General features: G+C 37.7%; 3 protein-coding genes across 5 annotated transcripts in view; 2 read left to right on the top strand and 1 right to left on the bottom strand.

The window, feature by feature from the left end:
* The window catches only part of LOC135936902 (protein dead ringer-like), a 103242-nt gene extending 91162 nt beyond the window's left edge, over positions 1-12080 (top strand). For 2 of the 3 annotated variants that reach the window (XM_065479907.1, XM_065479909.1), the window contains exons 6-9: positions 3638-3894; positions 4606-4695; positions 5845-6243; positions 6752-12080. In XM_065479907.1, the coding sequence (XP_065335979.1) occupies positions 3638-3894; positions 4606-4695; positions 5845-6243; positions 6752-6840 (835 nt within the window). In that variant the 3' untranslated portion in view covers positions 6841-12080. The remainder of the gene's footprint in view (positions 1-3637; positions 3895-4605; positions 4696-5844; positions 6244-6751) is intronic. The other variant, XM_065479908.1, reaches the window with a different exon arrangement.
* Positions 12081-13219: 1139 nt separating this feature from the next.
* Positions 13220-16388, top strand: LOC135936178 (aldo-keto reductase family 1 member B1-like). Its single transcript, XM_065478903.1, has 7 exons — positions 13220-13380; positions 13473-13640; positions 13847-13963; positions 14427-14621; positions 15445-15651; positions 16014-16162; positions 16228-16388. Exons 1-7 carry the CDS (start codon positions 13303-13305, stop codon positions 16268-16270), a joined length of 957 nt encoding a protein of 318 aa, XP_065334975.1. The 5' UTR covers positions 13220-13302; the 3' UTR covers positions 16271-16388.
* Positions 16389-17827: 1439 nt separating this feature from the next.
* On the bottom strand, positions 17828-22999 carry LOC135936177 (anoctamin-4-like). Its single transcript, XM_065478902.1, has 16 exons — positions 22710-22999; positions 22486-22620; positions 21795-22021; positions 21636-21741; positions 21472-21573; positions 21200-21408; positions 20400-20569; positions 20128-20345; positions 19786-19950; positions 19589-19732; positions 19369-19535; positions 19172-19305; positions 18906-19111; positions 18714-18819; positions 18487-18653; positions 17828-18045 (listed from the first exon to the last, which is right to left on the bottom strand). The coding sequence occupies exons 1-16, from the start codon at positions 22752-22754 to the stop codon at positions 17842-17844; spliced, it is 2505 nt and encodes an 834-aa protein (XP_065334974.1). The 5' UTR covers positions 22755-22999; the 3' UTR covers positions 17828-17841.
* Between the last annotated feature and the right edge of the window lie 1078 nt (positions 23000-24077).

Genomic DNA, 24077 nt, shown 5'->3' with positions numbered 1-24077 from the left:
AATATTTGGCTTTTCTCGTTATTCTCTTTTTGCGGTGCCTGGGAAAATGATTTTTAATGAATTGAATGTGAAATTTCGGTGGTGCGCTGTAATTGCGAGCCGGGAGTAATTAGCTAGTACTCCTCTAATGGAATTTTACTGCTCTTAATTTCCATTTTAATTAGCGGAATGGTGATTGAATTTCAGGATTTCATCTGATTTAATATAGATCGGTTGGAACTTTGTTTTGAGCGAGATTCACGTTATTTTTAGTCTCTAGAAAAGATCTAAATAATCTAAATTAATTCACGTGTCGTGACTGAGATCAAAACTCGTTGCCCTGGACAGACATTGAAAACCCCAGATTATTTCAAGGTCAATTTGGCATACTTAAATTAATGTCACTTAAACTGGCTTTAAATTTTGTTTTAATTTATTTTATATACATTTGGAACTTCGCAATTCCTTTATTCGTATAATTACGTCTCGGTTGAAGCTCCAGTGCTTGAGGAAAGACAATCAAACGCGAATGATGATGTGAGTCACGCCGCGCAGATCCCGAAAAAGATGAGCAGCTTGGCTCACCTCCTGAATAAATAGTCTCGGCGCTGGTTTGCGGTTTGCATCCGAGCACCAGATCGCAGCTCATCAAAACACAATTATTCTCAGCCGGCTGCATAATTCAACTGTCGCCCTTGTTATTTACGACGGATTTATTTCCTTTTAGTTTTATTGGCGGCAGGGCAAGAGCAGCAAAGAGGCCGGCCGGCGTATATTATTTTTATCTGGAGGCAGTTAAAGTGAAAAATAATGACGCGGCCAATCATCAAAAAATAATTAAATTTGGTGGCCCCAATTATGACGGGACATTTCTTGTCGCCGTTAAAACACGCCGAGAAACATTTCATATTTTTTTTATTCTCGATTTTACGCGTTTCCTCGTCGGGTCTATATTTTTTATTTATCTTATTTATGTATTTCTCTGCTTTTTCACGGTGCACAATAAATTAATGGTGACGCCAGAAACTAATTTGGCCGACCGAGAGGGGGATGATGATAAACTCTGGATTAATTTGAAACACTTGGTGTGGTGTGAGACTGGCGCGTTTTTATCGCCTCCTAAAATAAATACTCCGCCGCCGTGTGATTTTTAATTTATTGCACTGGAGGCCGTGCGTTTGATATTCTAGCTTTCGGAGAAGGGATAAAAACTCGGGGACCCAGCCGCCTCCCGGAGCGGAAGAAAAACGTGGGATTTATTAATCCCTACTAATGAAACACCCCGAATCTGAGACACCCCTTTTGGAGTGGAGCAGAAATTGCGTCTGCTCACTTCATCCCTATGCACAGTTTTAATTTTGTTTAACGCTGCAAGTTTTTCATTTTTGTTGATATAAAATACAGTAAAACACAGATATGGGTAGCAACTTATTTTGAAATGGAGAAACCAAAAAGGTAAATCATGTTATCAATGCAATCGTTAATTTTTTTTTCTTGAAATTTATTGTTGATTTACAAAAAAATTGCTTTTTTCAATTAACAAATTGTAATTAGTGAGCAAAAGCAAAATTATCGATATTTTTAATGGCTACATAGCGTATTTGTTTTTCAACTAGTTAGCACTGTCTGCCTACTTGAAATCATATCATATTACACAATAGTGGAATGAATTTTGATGTGAGGAATATATAGTCAGGCTCAAAATTTAGGAGCAAATTTCATTAATATTCTTGTAGAAACATTCTCTTTTAATTATTTATTCAAACAATAAACTCAATGGGTTGCTTATTTTAGCCTACAGTTAAAATCAATTCCTAATAGGGTTCTGTATCAATCATTTTTTTAAATAACGTTAATTTATAAGGAAACTCCTCAATCGTGATATAAAACATTCCCTTTTAGGATTTAGGAAAGTGCCTACACGCTTCGTGTGGTTCAAAAGTCCTAGTAGCCATCCGTCGAACAGGCCAAGCATTCGAACTCCGTAAATAAATCACGGCTCAGGGCTCAGTCATCAATTTCCAATTAAAAACGCAAAAAGACTCGAATCACGGGGACATTAGTGCGGTGTATAATTAAGAAATGAAGCGATGGCTCTCGAACGCTAATTACTCACTGAGCGCGTCGAGAGTGAGAGAAAAAAAAAGAAAAGACAAAGAGCGGCCAAAAGAGTCGTCTCGGGTGCTATTTCGGTGTCCGCGCCGCCGGCTTTCATAATTATAACAAGGGCGAGCGACACGCGGCCTTTCTTCCGATCGGTTGACATGCAGCGCACCGATATAAAAAAAAATATAACGCGCCGGAGACAAGCCTTCATCTGGTGCTGCTCTCGGATAGTCATCATCGCACTCATCAAAAGCAAATCTATTTTGCCCGGCCCATCCAATAATAGCACGTGCAGGTGCCAAATGAGACGAGTCTCTTTGACGGGCTGACTGATGGCGCGAGATGGACCCGATTCGCAGATTACAAATACCAAATGGACAAATTATTTTTACTCGGAGAGCGTGTTGTTGTGCAAGAAAACGCGCCATCGCCATTTCTCTCACTCGGGAACGCGCGGTTATTAACTTTTATCGCCGCGGATATAACGCGTATTAAGAGTTAATTTTTGCTCTGTTCCCGTCGCTTCATGGCAACCATGTGCCTGATGTGCCCGCCGCCGCCGGCCTCTAAATTTAATTTTATTATTTTCATTTGGCTCGCCGACGACGTGGGGGTGGATTTATTTTATTGGGCCGAGACAGACTTGAATCACGACCTGCTGAGCTGTTTTATGGCATTCCTCAAATTTTTTCGTTTCTTGTTAGATGCTGTCGTCATAACTTTTATTTGTTGGGCAATGATCATCCGGCTATAAATCGTGGATTAATGTTCGGAAATTGACGATTTTTATAAAATACATGTTGATCGAAGTTATTATTAAGAAATGCTTGTAAGAGTATTTCTTATTGTTTCAAAAGTTATTTTCTGGCCTTGAAATGAAATCAGTCCTCGTGGGAATTTTTAGTTTTTTTTTTCTTACCGCAGCCAGTTGGAACCAAATTTGTGCGAGTATTTTCTGCATTCATAAATTTCTCTTCTGATTGAACCTAATTTTTTGTATCAAACTAATCTATTTTCACGCCTAAAGTAAACTTAACAGTCATCAATTTTAAATTGAAAGGCTTGATTATTAATGAATGAATGGCAATATGGGCTAGAAAAATAAGTGCTGTGAATTCTAGAGTTGTAGACAAACAGCTATTTTTTTAGCTTCAAATCATCATTAATTGTGCAAATTTGAGCATTAATCAAACCGCCTGCAAGAGTGTTACAACAAATTGGAAAAAAAATTCTCTAGCTAGAGTTGGAAATTTTTCATTACAGCCAGGAAGTGAAACTTGTGCAAGAAAAATCAGACGTTCAATTATTAAATTTTATTTTCTTTCCCATACAAGGAAATGTAACATTTCTACTTCCGGCTTAGAAAATTTTCCTCCTACTTATTTCACCTTTATTTCTCATTCTCGATCGGTCTAGGCAACAGTCCACTAGTAAAATTTGAATTTAACTTCAATATGACCAATTCTTGTAGGATTGACACAGGCAAAAAAATGTATTAACTTGCTAACTTTTTCCAAGTAATTAATTATTTTATCCTTTTCTCTTTCTTCAGGTACATGAAATACCTGTTTCCCTTTGAGTGCGCAAGGAACAACCTGGCGACAAAGGAAGAACTCGATCTGGCAATCGACGGGAACAGGCGCGAGGGCCGCCGCAGCAGCTACGGCTCGCCGTACGACTTAGGGGCCCGCCACCATGGCATCGTCAACAGCATGCACCAGCAGACGCTCAATATGGTGCAGTCGGCCGCCAGACGGCCGCAGCTCAACGGCAACTCGTCGCAAATCCAGCCTCCGATGCCTCTCCTAGGTCAGTATCCAGATCTGACCACTCCACGCATTCCCGCGGTTCCTTTTTTCTATTCAACATGCCTTTTACTATGTCTGCAAAACTCGTCCATCTAATTGGACTTGTGAAAGGCTTGAACAACGATTGGGAACTGATTTTGGAGTTGAAATTCGGCCAAAGTTTCTGCTAAGTTTTTTATTTCCAGAGTTAAAAGCCACTTTTTACTATTTCTGGCAAGTTTAATTAATTAATTGAGAAACGTACGATTAGAATAATCATGCTGATTTTTTTCTATTGGATTTGATCTTGTTTTTAAATCTAATTTTAGTGATTTAATTTTATTCTGGTATTTTTTTAGCGAAAGCTTAAAATTTTATCAACTTTTCAAGATGTGTATATAGTCATTCTCTATAGACTGACGATGTTTCCTGTTGGAGCAGATGTCAGGCAATTTCTTTGCATTCGAGTCACGCCAGTTGCATACCTCCGCTTCATTCGAACTTGGCTTCTGTGCCAGAACTTACTTTTTGCTAGCTCTCCTCTCTTATTGTTTTTTTTTTTAGTATTATTTTTCAGCATTCTACAAATATTATTATGCTTGTAAAACTATTAAACATATTTTCTTGGCATTTACCTCCCACTGCTTGTAGCTGTCTTTATATATTGAAGAAAGTTAAAGAACCGGAAATAACATTTCCATTGTTACTTACAGTACGTTGTTCTATTTTTCAGGAAATGCGATGAGTTCAATGGCTCAAAGTTCTCTTGATGCAGCCACTCATGCTGCCCTGGCAGAGTACGCGAGGAGAAACGCACATCGAAGTGAGTACAACCTTTGGTTACTTGGGCCTTTTGATTCCCTGGGAAAGGTCGGAAACTTTAAATTCTGGAAATCAGAGGGCTTTTGGAATTTTTGGAATCGGCAATGGCGTATGTTAGCAAAGAAAGAGAGGGGCTAGTATAATTTCACTTCATCTCTGTTCAGGGTGTCAATTTTCCCCATTTTTACAGTGTTTTTGTTGGATTTTTCTTAGCTACTTAAACGAAACAATCATCAAGGAACAACAATTAAGGCACTAATAGTAGTGTGATTTGACCAAGAGCAGCCTTAAAGTTGGTCTTTAGACAAAAATGAATAACATTGATCTCGTATTTTGTGTGCGGTATAATTATACCAAAAATTAATGTATATATAAGAACTCTATTAGGAATTGACTGGCGATGTTTCCTGTTGAAGCAGATGTCAGGCAATTTCTTTGCATTCGAGTCACGCCAGTTGCATACCTCCGCTTCATTCTAACTTGGCTTCACTGCCAGACCTTACTTTTTCTAAACCTTCTTCTGCTACTGGCTCTCCTCTCATAATGAAAACAAAATAAAAAATTCCGATTTGGTCAAATTTTGCTAAAAAAATATATATAAATCGGTTTGTTGATTATTTATTTTTGCTTATTTTCGATTCCACTCGTCTCGATTTATCCAATTGTGTGCGAATTATGAAGTATTTTTCCCTACTGTAGATGTAAGTCCTAATTTTCAATAGGGAGACTGTGCTCACAGATTGATTAGCTTGTAAACATTCTCAGAAAGGTGAATGGTGACTTGGGAAAAGATTGGAACGATTATTTGTTCAATTTGTCAATGCATATTATTATCCATCAATCGATTCTTGAAGGTTAATCAGGTAAAATTGATATTTTTGCCGACCAAAAAGTGCAGCGTGACGTGCGCAGCACAAGTAGAACTTTTTGGTTTGAAAAAATATCCACTTTACCTAATCTGACCCTGAAGAATCAATTGGTGTGCTCAGAAACCTCGTCAAAGACGGTCTATAACACTGATGATGATTCGAAAAAATCCAATCCAGGTAGAAATAGTTTGTTTTCCCCTGATATTGAAAATTTTAATTAAAAGTATTCCCATGAACATCTCTCTCTGCATTTTACCAATAATGTGTAACTAATTCTTCAGCTTCTCCAACGACAGTTCAGTCACCACCACCGCCGCCCGCAGCTGCCATGCTCTTTCTGCAGAACCTCTACCAGAGCGCCTTGCCCGAGGAGAATCCATTCCTCATGGGCCAGGCACCGCCGGTGCCGCCCCCGCAGAACGAGGCCCTCAACCTCAATATCACGAGGCAACAACAGCAGCAGCAACAGCAGCAGGCGATGGCCGACGCCATCGAGCAGCAGTACCGGGCCATGAACGGAGGAACCAAGAGGGAACGCGAGCCGGTGGAGAACGGCTCCAGCCCTTCCAAGAAGCGACGCGAGTCCTCCGCCTCCGAGGACGACGACGACGTGCCCATGAACTTCGCCGCGCCAGCATCGCCAGAGCCCAGCGCCGTCAACGTCAATATCACCAGAAAAGGTGAGTCTCGTATTTGAAGGATAAACGAGTTTTTTTACTGGGTAAATTCAAGCTCTTTTACAATTTTCAAAGCGTTTTTTAGGCAATGGAAAAAAATTTTATAATGAATTTTTGTATAGAGCTACTTGACTTGCTAAAACCGTCGCATTAAAAAAAATAACTAATACGGGTTCGCCAGCGGGGACCAGATTCGTGCAACGCGCAGATGTGGCGTCCGGTGGAGTATGGCGCGAAAAAACGGTCACGTGAAAATACGCGAAAAGAACCAAGTTTTGGTCAATGATGTGACATAGTTGTATGCCTTTTGGATCGTAAAAACAAACTCTTGACACTCTTACGGCTATCCAAAGAGAACTTTTTGTTTCGCACATTCAGACGCCATCTTGGATCTGCGCAGTGGCAACCAATTTTATCGCACATCTGGCCTCCCAATTTTTATCTAAAACCAAGAGAACGAAATTTAATAAATTCCTCCATATATTCAATGAACCAATAATTATAATTTCAGATAGCAACAAAATGTGCATCAACGTCACGTTCGGCGGCGCCACGTACACAGGCGTGATTTTCCGCCAGGATGGCCCGAAGCCAACGTAGAAGCTTCACTCGACCAACAAATGCTTCATCCTCACATAGAATTTCATCGAGCGAGTGAGAGTTACATTGTTCATAATTTACAAAAGAATTTCCGATACACTGAAACTTACATGTGCCAACCGAAGCAATTTTTACACTTTTGCGCATTTATATCGTAATAGTTGCTGAGAATAGTTTGAACGATTGTAAGATTTTTCTTGGGAGTCAAGAATGAATGAAATGCTGTAACTTAAAAACAACCCAACACGTAGGAGCGAAACACTCGAATATATTTTCAATTCGAAATGAACTTGCACGCCTCACAATAAACTTAATATACTTTGCTAGAATTGAGACTATAAGATTTTCTCTAATCCAGCAAAATAAAACAATATTAATCTCAAACATAAAGACCTAATGCATCGTTGTAGCTATATGAAATATATGAATTGTAATGTCAAATGTAAAAAAGAGCAAATGATATAATGCTGTACATTTGCTAATACTATGTAAATTTTAAGACTAGAGAGAAATGGGTGTCATAAAATAATCAGAAATTTTTCTCGACTGTAAAAAATGTAAATTACCAGAGAGAGTAGTCTGTAAGTGTAGATTGAATGACTGCAATGTAAATTCTTTGAATATTTATTTGATGATCAAACAAATCATTTTGCTGGAAGAATCAATCTCGTACACCTTAGAATAGTTGTAAAAATCTATTGTTAGTGTTGTTGGGTTGTGCAATGCAAACTTACTATGATTGATATTTTCAATAATGTGCAATGCTAACTTATGATGCTTTTCAAATGTGCAAATGTCATCGACGCCGCGCAAGTTTGGCCCTCTTCTGCTGGACATTTTGGCTGAAGTCAAATTTCATCTTGATTGCTGAGACTCAGTGTGTAAATACTGTAAAAACTAATGTCCAACGGGCTAAATTTTTGCGGCATCGATGATATTTTTCTGAGAACCCAGCCGGCGTTGTATTTTATTCGGAGTAATGCTGGAATTTTTGGGTCATTGTGCCAAAAGCGATTCACTTTCATCACATCAAGTGAATAGGGCGTTGATTTTTTTTGTGATTTTCGGCGAGTCTATGTTCACTGCTGCCTGCACAGGAATCGCGTGCGCGTCGCGCTCGCTTGAACCACCAGGTTGACAGGTGACTGACCGCTTTGCACGTGGAAGTTCGAGAGATTTGCCTCGTACTTTTTGGCTAAAAATTTACGCAGTTCTTAGCCGGTGAATTAAAAAACATTCGACTGTGAGAGGGGCGAGGGTGTGAACGACGTTAGACCCTCGTTCGTCTCCATGAATTCCACCGACTGTAGTTTCGTGCGACCTACGGCGGTGTGGCAATCCCAGGGGTGCCGCTGACCCGAGTTCCGAGCGACCCTTGGGGTCTGCATCCCCGGGTCTACGGCCCACCCGATTTTGGGCCCGATCGGCCGAGCCGTTCGCGAGCCACCCCCGGGGGGGGGGTGCGATCTTCTAATCCCCGCCGCGCTCCTTTCCCGGATGTGCAACCCCGGGTCCCTGTGCTCGTCCCGCTCGTCTCGGCCCCCTCCACCACCCTCCTCGAATTTCGTCTCGATCCGCCAAACCGCCACGTGGATGCGCGCTGTTCGCTGTTCGCCCGATCGGCAGACGAAATTTCCGACAAATTACTTTTGTACTTTGTTTTACGAAAGCGATGTTCATTCTCTACTCTTTATGCTTAATAAGTCTGAGGATGAGGAGAGGAAGGATTAATAGGGAAGTTGATGCTTTCTATCTCCGCCTTTATTATTGTCTGTACCTCTTCTTATTAAGCAATATGAAATGTGTTCTCATTTAGTGAAAGCTTGTGGCACTGTCCCGCTAAAATTTCTAAATGGTTTTGTTAGGGATTGGTATATCAACTTTGATATTTCAATTTTGACATGATATTTTAAAAATATCAATATCATCGTTGATATTTTGAATATCAGCTGATATTTAGGAAATATATCTTAATCACAGCAGATGTTTGAAATATCATAGCAATATCAGATTTGTTATATCTTTTTTCTAGCATGTACCAATTAGAGCGTATTCCAAGACACGAAAGGAAAACTGGAAACAAGAATTCCTGCAATTCCGGCAGGACAGGAAAATATTTTTCAGAAAAAGTCAGGTATTTTACTTTAAAACAATTCCATTCTTGATCTTTTTTATCTAATATATATCATTTAAAGACAGCATAACTATTCATTTGATACTGCTTTACAACGTTTACTTTCTTTCATGTAACTAAACATTTAGCCTAAAAATTATCCACAATTTTGCTCTAATTTTTTTTAAAAAAGCACAACTCTTTAATTATAGTCAGTGGTTTTCGAACAAACCAAAATTTTACCAAATCAATCTACTATATAAAAAATAACATTTTTTCGGGGTTTTCTGCAATTTTTTTCATTTTAAGCATTTTTTGGAAATACTTTCTTGGATATTATATTCTGTGCGGGTGCGCATAGCATTTTTTACCGTTTAGTTCATAATGGGGAATTGGATGAATTAGGAATTATATACCAACAGACACAATTCTAAAACTTTGAAATTCTGTCAAAATGGAAGTATCAAATAATTAAAAGCAAACAAAATATAGGTATAAAAATTTAATAAGATCAATTATTTATTAAATGGAATTTGAATTTAAGAAAAAAACAGGGAAAACAGCTACAGGACCGGAAATCCAAATTTGGAACAGAAAACCCTTTCTTGAATACGCTCTAGTACCGATCCCTTGAGTTTATCATATCTTTTAAGTGCGCCCATTTATTTTGTTCATGCATGAACAAAATAAATAGGTTAAGTTTAGTCAGTGCAAACTGATTTTGAATATCGATATATATCGATTTTTATCGTCTGAAAAAACATCGATAGTAAAATATCGTCCTGCGTAACCAACGCTCAGCCCCAAAAAGAAACATCGATAAAAATCGATAAATATCGTGAGAAAAAATACCATTCATTAAAAGTGGAATGATAGTGATTTTTTTTATTTAAAAAAATGAAATTTCATGTAAAGGTAACCCTTACCGACCTATTTTATCCATGTACTTCTGACCAAAAGTGCCCCAAAATCCAATTTTTCGAATTTTACAAGTTACGCCCTCTTTTTTAGCGTAGGAAATCAATTGCTCCCGGGGTGAGAAAAATTTTGAAAATTTAATAGCACGAAGATAAAAAATAGTTATTTTTAGCCTTGAAAGAATTTTTTATTTTTTCAAAAATTGCAGATTTTTAAAAGGGGTTTGTGTTTGGCTTCATTAAAATTCACCAGTTCATAGTAGCGTTAAATTCTGACTAAATTCAGAAAGCTGATTATATTTCCAGTTTTTCCCCACTCAGCAAAATTTTCGCCAAATTTACTATTTTCGAAACAATTGTCTGAAAATTTCAGCTGGCCGTTAAAGAACGTTTAAATTTTTTCGGGAAAAATCAAAATACCCAAAATCAAGTTAATGTATTCACGAATCATCTCAGAATTTTTTTTTAATTTTAATTATTTCAATGATTCTCAGAGGCAAACTCGGACCCTTATGGCTATCAGAGACTGCGTATAATATAAATAAATTTTTTATTGATTTTCAAGGACAGATTTACTGGTTACCATGTGCGAAAATTTCAAATTTTTCTGACAATGAAAACGTAATTAAAATGATAATTGAGTTGCGCGCCGGCCACCTTCTGTACATAATACAACCAGAAGCGACGGCCCAGCGCTGTTGGCCAGCAGCGCTGGGCGCTGACCAATCAGATTGTTTTTGCCAATTTTCTCCGAAATTTACAGTGCTGCACTATGTTTTCTCACATGATTTGGAATCCTCTCATCGAGATCTATCGGACAGCCTGAGCCTTTTTTGGGGGGAAATGCGCAATTTCAGAGAAAATCGCGATTACACAATTCCGTTGAAAATTCTCCATTTAAATCAATGCTAAGGTTGAGGCCGATTTTCTCGAAAATTTACAGTGCTGCCTATGTATATTTTAACTGTACATAATTTTTACGACCCAATCTGTATGTGTGTTAAAGGATTTTGCGGGGAAATTCACTATCATTCCTCTTTAAAAATCGACTTTTACTTGACCATGTCTAGTTAAATTCCTCACCGATAATTTGTTTCTTGTTTCATCATTAGGTAAATTTAATTTATAAATTACACAGTAAAAATTCAATACGTCGTGGTCCCGGCAAAATTGCGCAACGTTCAACAAACACCCAAATTCTACTGTCGAATTGATTGTTGACCTTTCCTCACAACAAGGAAATTCACGTTTGGTTGTTGAAAAATGCGCAATTTTGCCGGGGCCAGGTTTTGCCAAGCGTAAAAAACGATGCAGTTATGTAAATAATTCTAGTTTAATGCAAAAATAAATTCACAGACGGTCAAATCTTCCAGTTGATAGCGCCAGCGCTTACTTTCTTTAGCATAAATACTTCCGCTGTGATTCAAGCCCCAATCCTTTTTATCAAAAAACATTTTGAGGTATAGTTCATTTAAAACCGTCTGCGACCACTCGATACCCACAACCCACGGAACGAAAATAGATTAACGAAACATAATGGAAAGAAATTAAAAACAAAAATAGTCGAGTAATTAAAACGACAATTTTGCAACGAGGACGAAGCCTGGTTAAATTTATTTCCATTATGAACACAACCTGGGTGTTCAAATTATAAGGGAGTTGTATAATTGTTTGAGATCGTCCTGAATGATAGTAAGTTCGACTTTAAGCAAATCATTTAATACCTAATCCTCTGCGGGGACTCCCACGAGAGAGTTCCCTGGGAGTTCCCGCAGCCCAAAGCAGATCAGGTTAGATCTGGTCGCTGGCTCTTCAAGTCGCGCCAGGTAGTAACGCGGAGCGCGAATTCCGCTCGACGCGCGCGTTACAGAGTGGTCGCCTATTTCAGAAGTTAACGAAATAATTATCTTACTTTGAAAGCACAATATATTAACATGTTTTTTATAATGATAAGTAAGAAGCACCACTACTTGTGCTTCTTTGATCTCACAATGTTTGAATGACCGTGCAGCTGACTAGGATTAAACTGCATGTAATTATCGCTCTTTACGAGAAGTAATGTTTTGTATATATTATTGCGTATATATTATAGACGAGGGGCTACCAAACCTCTCAAACATACTGTAACTTTTAGTTTAAAATTAGTTTTATGTATAAGGGCATGCAACTGACTATGATGCAACTCAGAAAAATAAAGCCTATGATACATACTTACTGAGTTTTATTTAACCTCTAATTTTAAGCAATAGTTTAACAAAGTTCCATAATATATATAGATAGAAAAGTGAAAACTAAAATTAACAGTTAATACGCTCTTAAGTTCTGGAAAGAGCTATATGATAGGTAACTTGTGAAATTTTTTCGCATATCTTCGGCCAAAATATTCGGTTTGATGGTTATTTGTGATCTTTGATGATTTAATCGATTTTGTTCTCAAATGTAAAGAAAATTGAGTTAAAATAACTTCCATTTAAAAAGAAATTTAACAAGATATTCTGCAGATTTATGAGTTTCTCGAATTCTTCAGAGGACAAAATATAAATAATGGTGGATAAGAAAAGTTTGATTTAAAGAATCAAATATATTATTTTTTGAGCGAAAATATAGAGCTTCTAAGAAAAAAATTAATCTAGATTTCGTATGGAATCCAAGCTTTTGTGTTCTTATTTATTTTTGGTTTTGGCCGTTTTTGCCAACAGTCCGTTTGGTGTAATTAATTAAATAATGAGGAATTTTCAAGAATTCCATGCTATTGAAAACGTTTGAAAAAACTTGACCTTGACAGGCTACAGAATTATCTAATTCTCAACAACAGCTATAGAGCGTAATTATTTTATTTCATAATATCATAAAATGCAATAATTTTTTAATAGCATTTTGTAGGAAGGAAAAATATTTCAAATAATATAATCTTTCTGGTTCAATTTTTTGTGGAAAAAAATAGTCACATTATTTTAAAATAATATAAAATTATTTTTTATTATAGTATGTATAACCTGTTTACACCACAGGAGAAGTTAGCATTACAATTTTACTCAAAATGGCATGGATAATATTTAATATTCCCCCCATTTCACAACCTTATTTAGTTACATATTTATCTTTGTTCAACACAAATGGAAAAAAAATATTATTTTATCTATTTTGCACTGCGCTTTGGATGTTTTGAAATGACGCTGATGCGACCTTATCGCACGCGTTTTATGTAATCAAAATGTTGATGCCGTTGAACTCGATTGGAATAAGCGCCGCGCCACACTCACACTCACACTGTCCAAATACACACTACTCGGCGCTCTCTGATTGGTCGTCTGGGATGTTTTGGTCACGTGACCCCTCCTATCAGGACTTTTAAACGAGTGGGTGCAGCTGTAGTTCTTCTTTCTTCGGTAATTTACATTTTTACGTGTAATTTCTCATTGTCGCACGACCATGGCCCAAGAAAAGGTTCCCAAGATCAAGCTAAACAACGGCGCCGAGATTCCCGCCTTCGGACTCGGCACCTGGAAGGTATATCTATGAAATAAACAAACTCATCCCGGCTCTACTCACGGAAGGGTGAATGATATGAATGAACAATAAAATTTCTGTTTTTTGTTCAGTCCAAGCCCGGCGAGGTGACCAATGCCGTGAAGGATGCCATCGACCTGGGCTACAGACACATCGACTGTGCCCATGTGTACGGAAACGAGCAGGAAGTTGGCGCAGGAATTGCTGAGAAGATCAAGCAAGGCACCTGCAACAGGGGAGAACTTTTTGTCACCAGCAAGGTAGATAATATATAATAACAGGACACCTCTACGCTTTTGTTTTATCCCGTTTAAAATATAAAAAGCTTCAAAGGGCATGACGTGGTCATCCCTATGTCCAAGTGGCTACTTACTGCATCACAACCATATTTTGAGTGTTTTTAGCAATTTCTCGCAAATTTATGAAATTGTGGTGACGATTTTTAGTAATATTGGTAATTTTACAGCTCTGGAACACATTCCACCGTCCTGACCTGGTCTTGCCTGCGTGCAAGCAGACCCTGAAGGACTTGGGCCTGGAATACCTGGACCTCTACCTGATCCATTGGCCTGTTGGATACAAGGCATGACTTTCTTATATGGAAAAGCTACAGTTTCTGCCGGGTTACACATCTTGCCAGTTCTTATGAGAATCCCATATGTAAAAGTAGGGGTGGCTATAACTGTAACTCGGCGGCGAAAACTGTAATTTTTCCATATTTATCTAACCATTAATCAAATTATACTTTTGGACTAGATTTATTCATTAATTATTAACGGATTTATTATTGAGCATGGCTGGAGCTATAATGACAAGGAATTTGGTATCGATATCCTGCCTTTTGTTTACAAACAAATTTAATTTTACTTTTATTTCTTCTTTAAATTTTAAATAAAGTAATAAACGTGTTGTTCCCAATGATAATGAAATATCACCCTTTATCACGCCCACCATTATCAGAGATAAATATTAATATTAATGCCTTTTGTTGATGTTGCGACACTTGTTAATTACGAGTTCTGAACCTGGTGCAAACCTTTAAACAGGAGGGAGAGAACAAGTTCCCTCAGGACGACGCTGGGAACATCCTATTCAGTGACGTGGACTACGTCGACACCTGGCCTGAGATGGAGAAATTAGTCGAAAGCGGCCTTGTCAGGTCGATTGGCCTCTCTAACTTCAACAGTGAGCAGATCAAGCGGGTCCTTGACATCGCTAAGATCAAGCCAGTCGTTAACCAGGTAATTTTTACATTTTTTGCCTGTAAATTTTCTTACAATTATTTTTACGCATTTTAAGGAATAAATTTTACACTAAAAATTATTTCTATTTTTAGATTGAGAAAACGGATTAATTATTGATATTTTTTGACAGGGATGCATTTGCTTACCACCTGGATTTTTTCACCACTGGTTATTACCACTTAATTTTTACCTATTTTTTGCGCAAGAAATGATTTTTTTCCATTTTTCCCTTGTGATTCTCTACAATTTGCGGTCGGAGTGGTCAAAATTTCCTTTAAAATTGCAATTTTCTGCCTCTATATCTCCAAATATTTCTCCCTGACAATTTTTCAAGTCGCGGTCATGAGCAAATAATTAGAAAATTATTGAAAACTTAGTTGCAAATATTGCCTGCTGTAAAAAATGTGAAAAAACGGGTTTTACCACTGCACTGCATTTTTTTAAAACGTGCAGTTTTTTCAACCCTGTTTTTTGAGGATTTTTTACGATTTTTAGTTTTTAATCTATTTATAATGGGATATTTTTTCAATGGTTATTTAAGGAGGAGAAAAAGCATAATAAAAATCCCAATTATATTACTAATTATTTGTAATTCTTGTCTGCACATTGTATTTTTGTTAAGACAAAAATTACCATGCACATTTTTTTTGTTAAATTGATGCTGATGGAGCAGCTAAGGGATGTCAAATCATCCTGTACTTGTGATATTTTTCCTGATAAATATCAATTAAAAGAATGATCAAGCTACTTTTACCTCAATTTTGCTTGGAAAACAACAATTTTCTCTTTAAAATGGACTAAACATTTTCTGTTTTGACAGATTGAGTGCCACCCATACTTGAACCAGAAGAAGCTGATGCAGTTCTGCAAGGAGCACAACATCGTTGTCACCGCTTACTCTCCGCTGGGCTCTCCTGACCGCCCGTGGGCCAAGCCAGACGACCCCCAGCTCCTGGAGGACAAGAAACTGAAGGAGATGGCGCAACGCTTGGTAAGGAGCCCTGCGCAGGTTCTTATTCGTTACCAGGTAAATGCTTTTATTAAAACGAGCGTGATTTTCATTTTATTGATTATTAAAACCGCAAAATTCTATTAAATTTGGGTTAAGGACACAAACTGATTAAAAAAAATCATGCATTAAAACAGTTTTCATTGTAAATTAAATCAATTAAAAATGGGTTAACAAACAAAAATAAAAGGGCACAATTTTTTTGATCTTCCAACCATTTCAGGAACTGTAGATGAGCAGGAATAATTCATTTTGTAATAATAATTCAGTCTCTAGCTAGCTCCAATTTTAAATTGAATTTTTTAAGTGGTGTTACATCAAAGAGCATACAAAAAATCTTTCTTGAAACAATTTAACGAAACTCTAATTGTCTTTTACAGCTTCAAAGGGGCAATGTCGTCATCCCGAAGTCTGTGACCAAGTCTCGAATTAATGAAAACCTGGATGTGTTTGACTTTGAGCTCTCAAAGGAGGACATGGAGTATTTGGACACCTTCGATTGCAATGGGCGCATCTGTCCCATCCTCCCGTAAGTTTCTCATTCGTGTAATACATATTTAATTTAGAATCTTCTTGATTTATTTTTATTTTCAGAGCGAAGGCGAATCCTCACTACCCATTCAACATTGAATTCTGAAGAATCCTCAAGGTGCAGGTGGAAGAAAAAAAATCAAATTGGGTGATTGAAATTTATTTACTTTTGATTGACGATTTAATCGTGAAATAAATCAAATCTTTTTATTGTTCGCAAAATACGTCAAGATTGCTTATTAAACTCCACTTAAAAACTCATTTCTGCAGATAAGTTAGGTTCTATTCGCAATTGTTTTATAATTAAACTTAAACTCTGGTAACACATTCATCACTATCTATACTGTCTTCTGGTGAGGAGCTGTTTTTTTGTTCACTGTGCTCTTGCGTTTTTTTCTCCATTTCTTTCTCTTCTAAATACTCATGCTCTCGCACATGCCAAGGTAGATCCGGAATGGCAACGGCGATCACCCCAGACAACCCCATCACAACGTGCTTAAATTAAAATGGATTTTTCATTCAAAGTGCCAAAGTCTGCGATAATGTTTTGCGTTGAAAAAAAATTAGGTTTTCAAATAAGTTTTTTAATATATCGATTTCTTTGTGAATATTACTTTTTAGCTCAAATACCAGTCGTGCTACAAGCAGGTTCCAAAAGTCCAGGGTTAGTTCATATTCCTTTGGCTTTCTGAATCCGCTGTACATGCACTCAGTTATTCTCTCAGGAGGAGTAGTGTTTGCTTGATAGTCCTCGATGGCAAAAACTGCATTAATTTAATCTTGGATTTTATGTCTCCTTTGTTAAAAACGCAAACCTGATAAAGTGAAATTAACGTAGCCCTCCAGTGTTCCGTGTTCCGGTGGTTGACTTAGTCCACAAATTCATCGCTTTTGGGACGAACTCTGATGTGAATGCAATCACTGCAGCCTAAAAATTGCACAATTAAATTGAAATAAATCTGTAGTGAAACTGATTTGATGGAAAAACGTTTTCCGTCATTTACTTACTTAACAGAAGCGATAAATAATTTTTACTGTTTAATTAACATTAAAGAATTAATTAAATTTTGAATTGAATAGCCTAAACCAATTAAACCACACACCCTGCAATCAAATTAAATTAATAAACATCACTGCCTGGCTCTTGAATGAACTGATTTTAAGACCAAATAAAGTGGACACCGATTGAAAATTGCAGGAAAAGTTATATCGCACGTTCTTGCCCAAGACCTAATAAAAAGTTATATATTTTTTTCAGATATATGTGGTTTTGAAAACACCAGCGTAAAAACACAACAACTTCAACGAAAATGAGTGGGAATGTGGGAACGCTAGAATTTTTTTCCGATGATAAAATATTTCTCGACAGCATCACGTACGTTAAAAGATTTTTAACACTCGCTTGCATGGCAGTTCCCCGAGTTTTTTTCTACTCTTGCTGTCTGAGATTAAACTCGCAGTGAGATTAAATAGGGAAAAGGTTATATTTCCCAACTGTAGGTTGGTTTTTTTTATCCTCACGACCCATTCAAAATTCAATTCTTAAGAATCCTCAGGTTGAAAATGAAAGGAAAAATAAAAATGGTGATGATTCATTGAATTTTATTTACACATTGACAGTTCGATCGTGAAATGTACTAGTTTTATTTGCAAAATTGATCAGCTAATTACAATCATTCAAACCGGAAGGCTGCTCACGTATTCCTCGCTTTTCGTTATGAGAGCCTCTGTGGAAGGGCTCAGAGAGCGGTTGTTGTGCACCCGGTACTTTTGCGTAGCTTTCTCCATTATTTTCTCCTCCAAATACTCCTGCTCTCGAACATCCCACGGCAGATCAGGAATGGCGTAGGCGATCAAACCAGACAATCCCATCACAACGTGCTGAAAAAATGCAATTTAATATAATATAATTATGTTCTCTCATTCATGAAAAGATTTTTTCTTTGGAAAAATTCTGAAAATAGGAGTGGAACACTTTTCTATTTGATCGTATGGTAAAATGTAAGAAATTTAGAAAAATTGTGCAAGAAGAACAATTTGAACACTGGTTTGAATTATGATATCGATTAATTGCAAAAATTAATAATTTGCTTCAAGTAGAAAATACTTTTCAAATCATACACGTGCGTGATCCATGTTTTGAACTACACCTGCCAAAACAAGATCATATATAGCAGCTTATTTTACTTTTAAATATTCCATTTTTTCTCAAAAGGAATAATATTTAATGTGAAAAACTTAAAGGGATGCATTCTATTAACTGACAATTCTTTTAGCTCTCAAAATAAAGCCATATGCCGTGTAATTTATATCACTTTATACCTCAAATACGACAACAAAAGCCAGTCTTGCTGCAAATACGTGCCAATACTCCAGGGTCACTTCGTATTCTTGTGGGTCGCCAGGTGGCTTTCTGAATCCTCTGTACAGGCACTCAGTTACTCCCTCAGGAGGAGTAGTGTTTGCTTGATAATCCTCAATCGCAAAGGCTGTGAATCGGAATTAAGAGATCGGTTTTTGGGTCTCACTTACAATTAGGAAAAGCTGACCTGATAAAGTGAATCTCACGTAGCCTTCCAGAGTGCCGGTGATGGACTCGGCCCACAAATACATCGCCTTTGGGATGAAGTCTGATGTGTAGGCAATCACAAAAGCCTAAAAATTTAAAATTAATGGAATTTTCGGAATTTTCATAATTTAATTTTAACTTCTTAATAAAAATAATTTAGATTTAAACTCACATTTGTAACTACGGCAATGAAAGTGAGTGCCTGCAAAATACTGAACCAAGCGCCCAGGGACGCCATCCTTTTCGGCACCGGTCTCTGGAACTTGCACAGAATCTTGTACGCGTCCAGCCTGATCTCAAAAACGTTGTTAAGCAACGCGAAAATCGGCGCCAACGGGAACGCGGCGACGAACAAAGTCGTAAATCCAAACTGCAAGACTTCATAGATCCATGATTAAACATTCCTCTTTGTTTATATACATATAATTATTTAATTACTCATTTCCATAAACTCGCTGAAAAGGATCATGGAATGGTCCGAGGGGGCGGCCAAAAGGAAATCCTGCTCCCACTGAGGGCTTTTCAAAAATAGATCTATTTTTTCATCTGAAGCCAACCATTTCCGGATGAAACTGTTCAAGTGTGCGTTGTAATAAACATTAATAGAGCCTTTTGGAAAGAGCCATTCTACTCACGGAATAGCGACCTCCATCACGTTATTAAAAATTTGCTTGCCGACCATGATGATGATTAGCTGGATGAACAGCTCAGAAATACATCCGGCCGGATCGCACGCGTCGGCTTTAATTCCTAAAAATGTGTTCCACATGTTGTCGTCACCAGGGTAAGTGTAGAATTTCCCCTAAATTGAGGTTGTTTGTTTATACATACAGAGCAAATTATAAATAAAAATACCTTGAAGAATGCAATGTAGAACAGTGAAGAATAGCAGTTGACAAACTCGAAGATGAAAATTTTGAACGTGTAACTGTCTTCGTACTCAGATTGAGTTCGTGGGCATTCAAGATCGGTCAGCTTCTTTGCAATCCATTTGTATAGCTACAAAATTGTTTATATTTAATTTCATTCACAACTTTAAAAAAAGTACTCACGATATTCAAAACCATAATGGCTATCAAGTTTATTACGGCTGCAGTGGCAGAGGTTAAGAGCGAGCTGTTTTGCTGCAAGAATTCATCCCCGCTGTCATAAAAGGCGGCCACTATCGCCACTCTGTAAATTATGACGCCGACAATTGCGCTCAAAACCACGAGGATCTGCGAAAATTATGGTCAGGTTGAAATATTCAATGTTTAATTTGACACTCTTGACGTGATTGATTTTGGCAAATTTAATGCAGCACAGTTCTTTATTTTAAAATAAAAGAATTATTATTATTTAGATAGGGACGAAATTCTAATTTTTCCTAGAGAAATGAAAGAATAATCATGTACCATGAAGGTAACTCCAGAAATGGTGGTAAAGATGCGCACAACTTTGTTCCAAAACGGAATGTACGGTTCGGGCAGTCCTGTAAATTTATTTGGACGAGTCGTCTGCACCGAAGCCACGAACTCCGGCCTTGGTTCCATGTCCATTTGGGAGTCTGTCAGGCCCCACTTTTGCACCAATCGCGCCTGCTTTCTCTTCCACAACTCGAGAAACATGGTTGCTGATACATTTTCCATTAATATAATTTATTTATTGGTTTAATTATTAGTTTTACCCCAAAAGGACATGAAGACAGCGAAAATTACGGTGGAAGTGTTGTCGAAAACGTGCGTGAGGCGCGAGTAAAAACACGAATTGCTCAGTTCTTGGTAGCCGCACGCACCATTCAAGCATTTTGGACACATGTAAAGACCTCCAACGCCAGTTTTATTGCAGATTTCTTTGCTAAACACATAGGAAATATTTTATTTTTCAAAAATATGTAAAAAAGTGGATTAAATAAATATAAAGTTTTATTAACCACAGCGGGGTAAGATTTGCGATAAAATTGGTTCCCACTGCGCAGATCCAAGATGGCGTCTGAATGTGGGAAGCAAAAAGCTCTCTTTGGATTGCCGTACGAGTGTCGAGTGTTTGTTTTTACGATCCAAAAGATACAATTAGTACAATGTCACAATATTGACGAAAACTTGGTTCTTTTCGCGCATTTTCACGTGACCGTTTTTTCGCGCCATACTCCACCGGAGGCCATATCTGCGCGTCGCACGAATCTGGTCCCCGCTGATTAACCATGCATAAAAATAACAAAAAAGTTAAGGATTCAAAAAATAAACTTTGACTATCAGAGGTTTTGTGTTTTCCCTATTTCAATATAAGGAAAAAACAATGCAGTTCAATCTATCAGCAATTGAAAAACAATACTTATTGTAATGAACTTGACTGATTGTCCATATATCATCGATCTGGAAATTCGCGTTTAATTGACGCCTAGTAACAACCAAAGGGAACGACCGATTGCATTGATTGTTTTTAATTATATCATCATCTTTGAATGAACCATTGAGCAAGCATCACCTTGCCGTGTTGAGCGTGTCGCTGCCCATGGTTGCCAGGCCGTAAATGAAACAGATGAGGCCCACGATCGAGGCCGGAATCAGCATTTGGGTGTAGAAGCCGAGCCAGACGAAATACAGAGCCACCTCGTCGCCGAAATACTCGCGGATTTTGTCGAGCGGCTGCACCTTGTACCAGGCCTGAACCCTGGCCCATTCTTGATACAGATCCTGCGGAAGTTTAATTTAGTCCTTTTAGGCTAAGTCAATTTGGTGGGCGAGGGTAAACAGCACCTTCCGGTCATTTGAACAGGTGGCATTCACACCGTACGGCCCGTCGTGAAGTGGGTAAGCCGCCGTGTAGCATTCCCTGCTGATCAGCTGCCTGATTCCGATCTAATTAATTTTTTTAGTTCAATTATATATTATGCGATTGGTGGTTTTTAATAATTATTTACGTCTTCTTCATTCTCTCCGTACTGCGTCCTCCGCAAAATATTCCACACCATATCCGCCCTTTCCGACGCCGAAAACACGCTTTCTGGTTTCACATCACCGCCAAACCTTAATAGGAAATCGATTAACGAAAGATAACTCGGCATTTTAAAATTATCTACAAATCGCTCATGTCTTCTCTGAACGTGGCTTTGAGGCAGCGAGGCTCGCCGCCTGAATTTAATTTCGGCTTCATGAACTTCGGCGTGACTTTTCTTTTCTGCAGCTTATTCAGCGTATTCGGCAAAACGACGGACTTTTTCAGTCCCAACAGTTCTGCCTGCTGGAATAAAACCCTGCCAGGAGCGTGGATTTTGACAAACACGACGTCATTCTCCTTGGTGATGCCCTGGTTGAGGAAATTGACGCGAGATAAAAAGGGTACATCTTGATTAATTAGAATGCGGATGAAATCGGTGACGCTTTGTTGTTAGTTATTTAGCCACAATTTTGAATGAACTGATAACGCGCAATTCACTATGAAATTTAATTTTTGTTTGATCCACACCGAGCAAAACCAACAAGAAATAAAATTTTAAACGTTAATTAAATTGTATAAATACGGATTCCAATTAACTCAATTAGAAAACAGATTCAAATTTTTTAATATGTATGAAGTATGAATAAAGAAAAATGTAATAATGATCGTGTTGCACATAGCACATGAAAGGAAATAGATTTCAAGTTGGTGGTTTCCGTTTGGAAAAAGATCAAAAGATTTGTAATTTTCAGCTTTTGAGAACCTAAAATGAGCTGGCAAATAAAATTATAAATTTATACCTAAACATATTATAGAGATTGAGGATTGCTCACCTTTCCAGACTCATGGTTCAAACGAAGTCCAGCCTGTTTAAGATTTCCTTCAAACGTGTCTCTCGCCTTGATTTTCTCGTTATCAGAATTTGCAGTGCTGTAAACCAGCACCATATCGATTTGGAAATCCACCGCCTGAAAAATCAGTTAAAATTTTTTTAAAAATATTGTTTACTGCCTCCAAAACTTTTTTGACATTCTATTGCTGTAAAATAAAACAATACCTTGTCGGGGAAATCCTCCACTGTTGTTGGAAACGGCTGATGCATTTTTCACTTTTTCAATCCTAATAATACACAGCAATAAAGTTCTTTCCCGATCTAAATCTGTTGTCACACTGAGCCGCTGATTACGCCGCGCACTTTCGTCAATGTGTCGAACGATAACGGTCCTCGTTGATGTATTGCTGAATAATAATTTGAATTCGCGCTATCTTATCGCCGCTGCGTAAACTGTGAGCAGCGAGACAAAACGCGGATTGTTTGACACCGATCTCGCGTGAATGGACCCTCCTTGTGCCGCGGCCACCACGCGTACGTTCCGTGTTCTCAAGCCTGCGTGTGCTCACAGTGGCAGAGAGAGAGAGAGAGCAAACGAAAACGAGGAAATTGGAGAACGCCGCAGCCTCTAAAGAAAAACAGCGTTGATGATATCACTCCGTTGGAATAGTGCAGCTGCCAGCATGTTGATTGTTGAATAAAAATTCGTCTCTGCCGAATCATGCACTAATACATATACAATTTAATCAGGAGGATTTGCTTATCGTTATAACAGTTCAAACAAAAGGTAACTAATGGACTTGCTCACCTGCAACAGACAATCGCAATCTGGCGCCAAGAGTTTTCTTCGTCACGCGGTGGGTTGCAGGGAAAGAAATTGAAATCGAGGTTGAGGATTTTTTGAAGCAGTGATATTGAATTGGAACAAGCTTACTCATTATAAAATAAGTTTTTGGAGCCTAATCAGCCGAAAGCACTGTTATATCTAAAAAAATAAATCGATATCAGCGGTTGTAAAGCTGTTTATAAAATTTTCAATAATTATATTTTTCTTTCATTTGGAGTGAGCGACAATAATTAATTAATTAGTCGTGTTTGATTAACTAGCTCTGAAATCAACGAGGATGAAAGTCTTGTTATGCATATATTTACTTCTCAAGAATAATAATTAATAATTAACGTTGGCTTTAACGAGTGGTTGATTGCGTCGAGTGTAGGAAATATTTCGAATATGCGAAGCTAAAATAATGATGATCACGACGCTTTTGTGCAATATTAAAATTAAATCTTTATAAAAAAAATTTCAGTGATTTATAGCCATGATCTTAGTGACGAGATCTTGCGAATGGTGCAAGCTGCATCGTGACAGAAACACTTGATACAAAAAAAGAAAAATATTAAATTCCGGTTGCGCCAGGAAGTGCTTAATTTCCACTAAAAAAAAGTACGCAAACTTCTCTTTACTAAACTATGACAATGGATTTTGTCAGTTTTTTATAATTCCCAAAATATTGTTTTAAGCTAACTGAAGGTTGAACATTATATTCCATTTTTTGTAACTCCTGAAATTTTATTGTCTCTGCAACCAGCATA

The sequence above is a fragment of the Cloeon dipterum genome, chromosome 2 (assembly GCF_949628265.1).
Source record: "Cloeon dipterum chromosome 2, ieCloDipt1.1, whole genome shotgun sequence".
Classification (NCBI taxonomy): Eukaryota; Metazoa; Arthropoda; class Insecta; order Ephemeroptera; family Baetidae; genus Cloeon; species Cloeon dipterum.
The sequence above is the reverse complement of the archived record's forward strand: the minus strand, read 5'-3'. Positions and strand labels throughout refer to the sequence as shown.

Bases quoted from the DNA above. Each gene is read 5' to 3' on its own strand.
- LOC135936178 (XM_065478903.1), top strand. From the start codon at position 13,303: ATGGCCCAAGAAAAGGTTCCCAAGATCAAGCTAAACAACGGCGCCGAG. The intron at 13,641-13,846 runs GTAGATAATATA...GTAATTTTACAG, and splicing joins AACTTTTTGTCACCAGCAAG to CTCTGGAACACATTCCACCG. The intron at 15,652-16,013 runs GTAAATGCTTTT...TGTCTTTTACAG, and splicing joins AGGTTCTTATTCGTTACCAG to CTTCAAAGGGGCAATGTCGT.
- LOC135936177 (XM_065478902.1), bottom strand. From the start codon at position 22,754: ATGCATCAGCCGTTTCCAACAACAGTGGAGGATTTCCCCGACAAG. The intron at 21,742-21,794 runs GTAGATAATTTT...TTTCCTATTAAG, and splicing joins AGAGAAGACATGAGCGATTT to GTTTGGCGGTGATGTGAAAC. The intron at 19,951-20,127 runs GTACATGATTAT...TAATTTTCGCAG, and splicing joins TTTCTGGAGTTACCTTCATG to ATCCTCGTGGTTTTGAGCGC.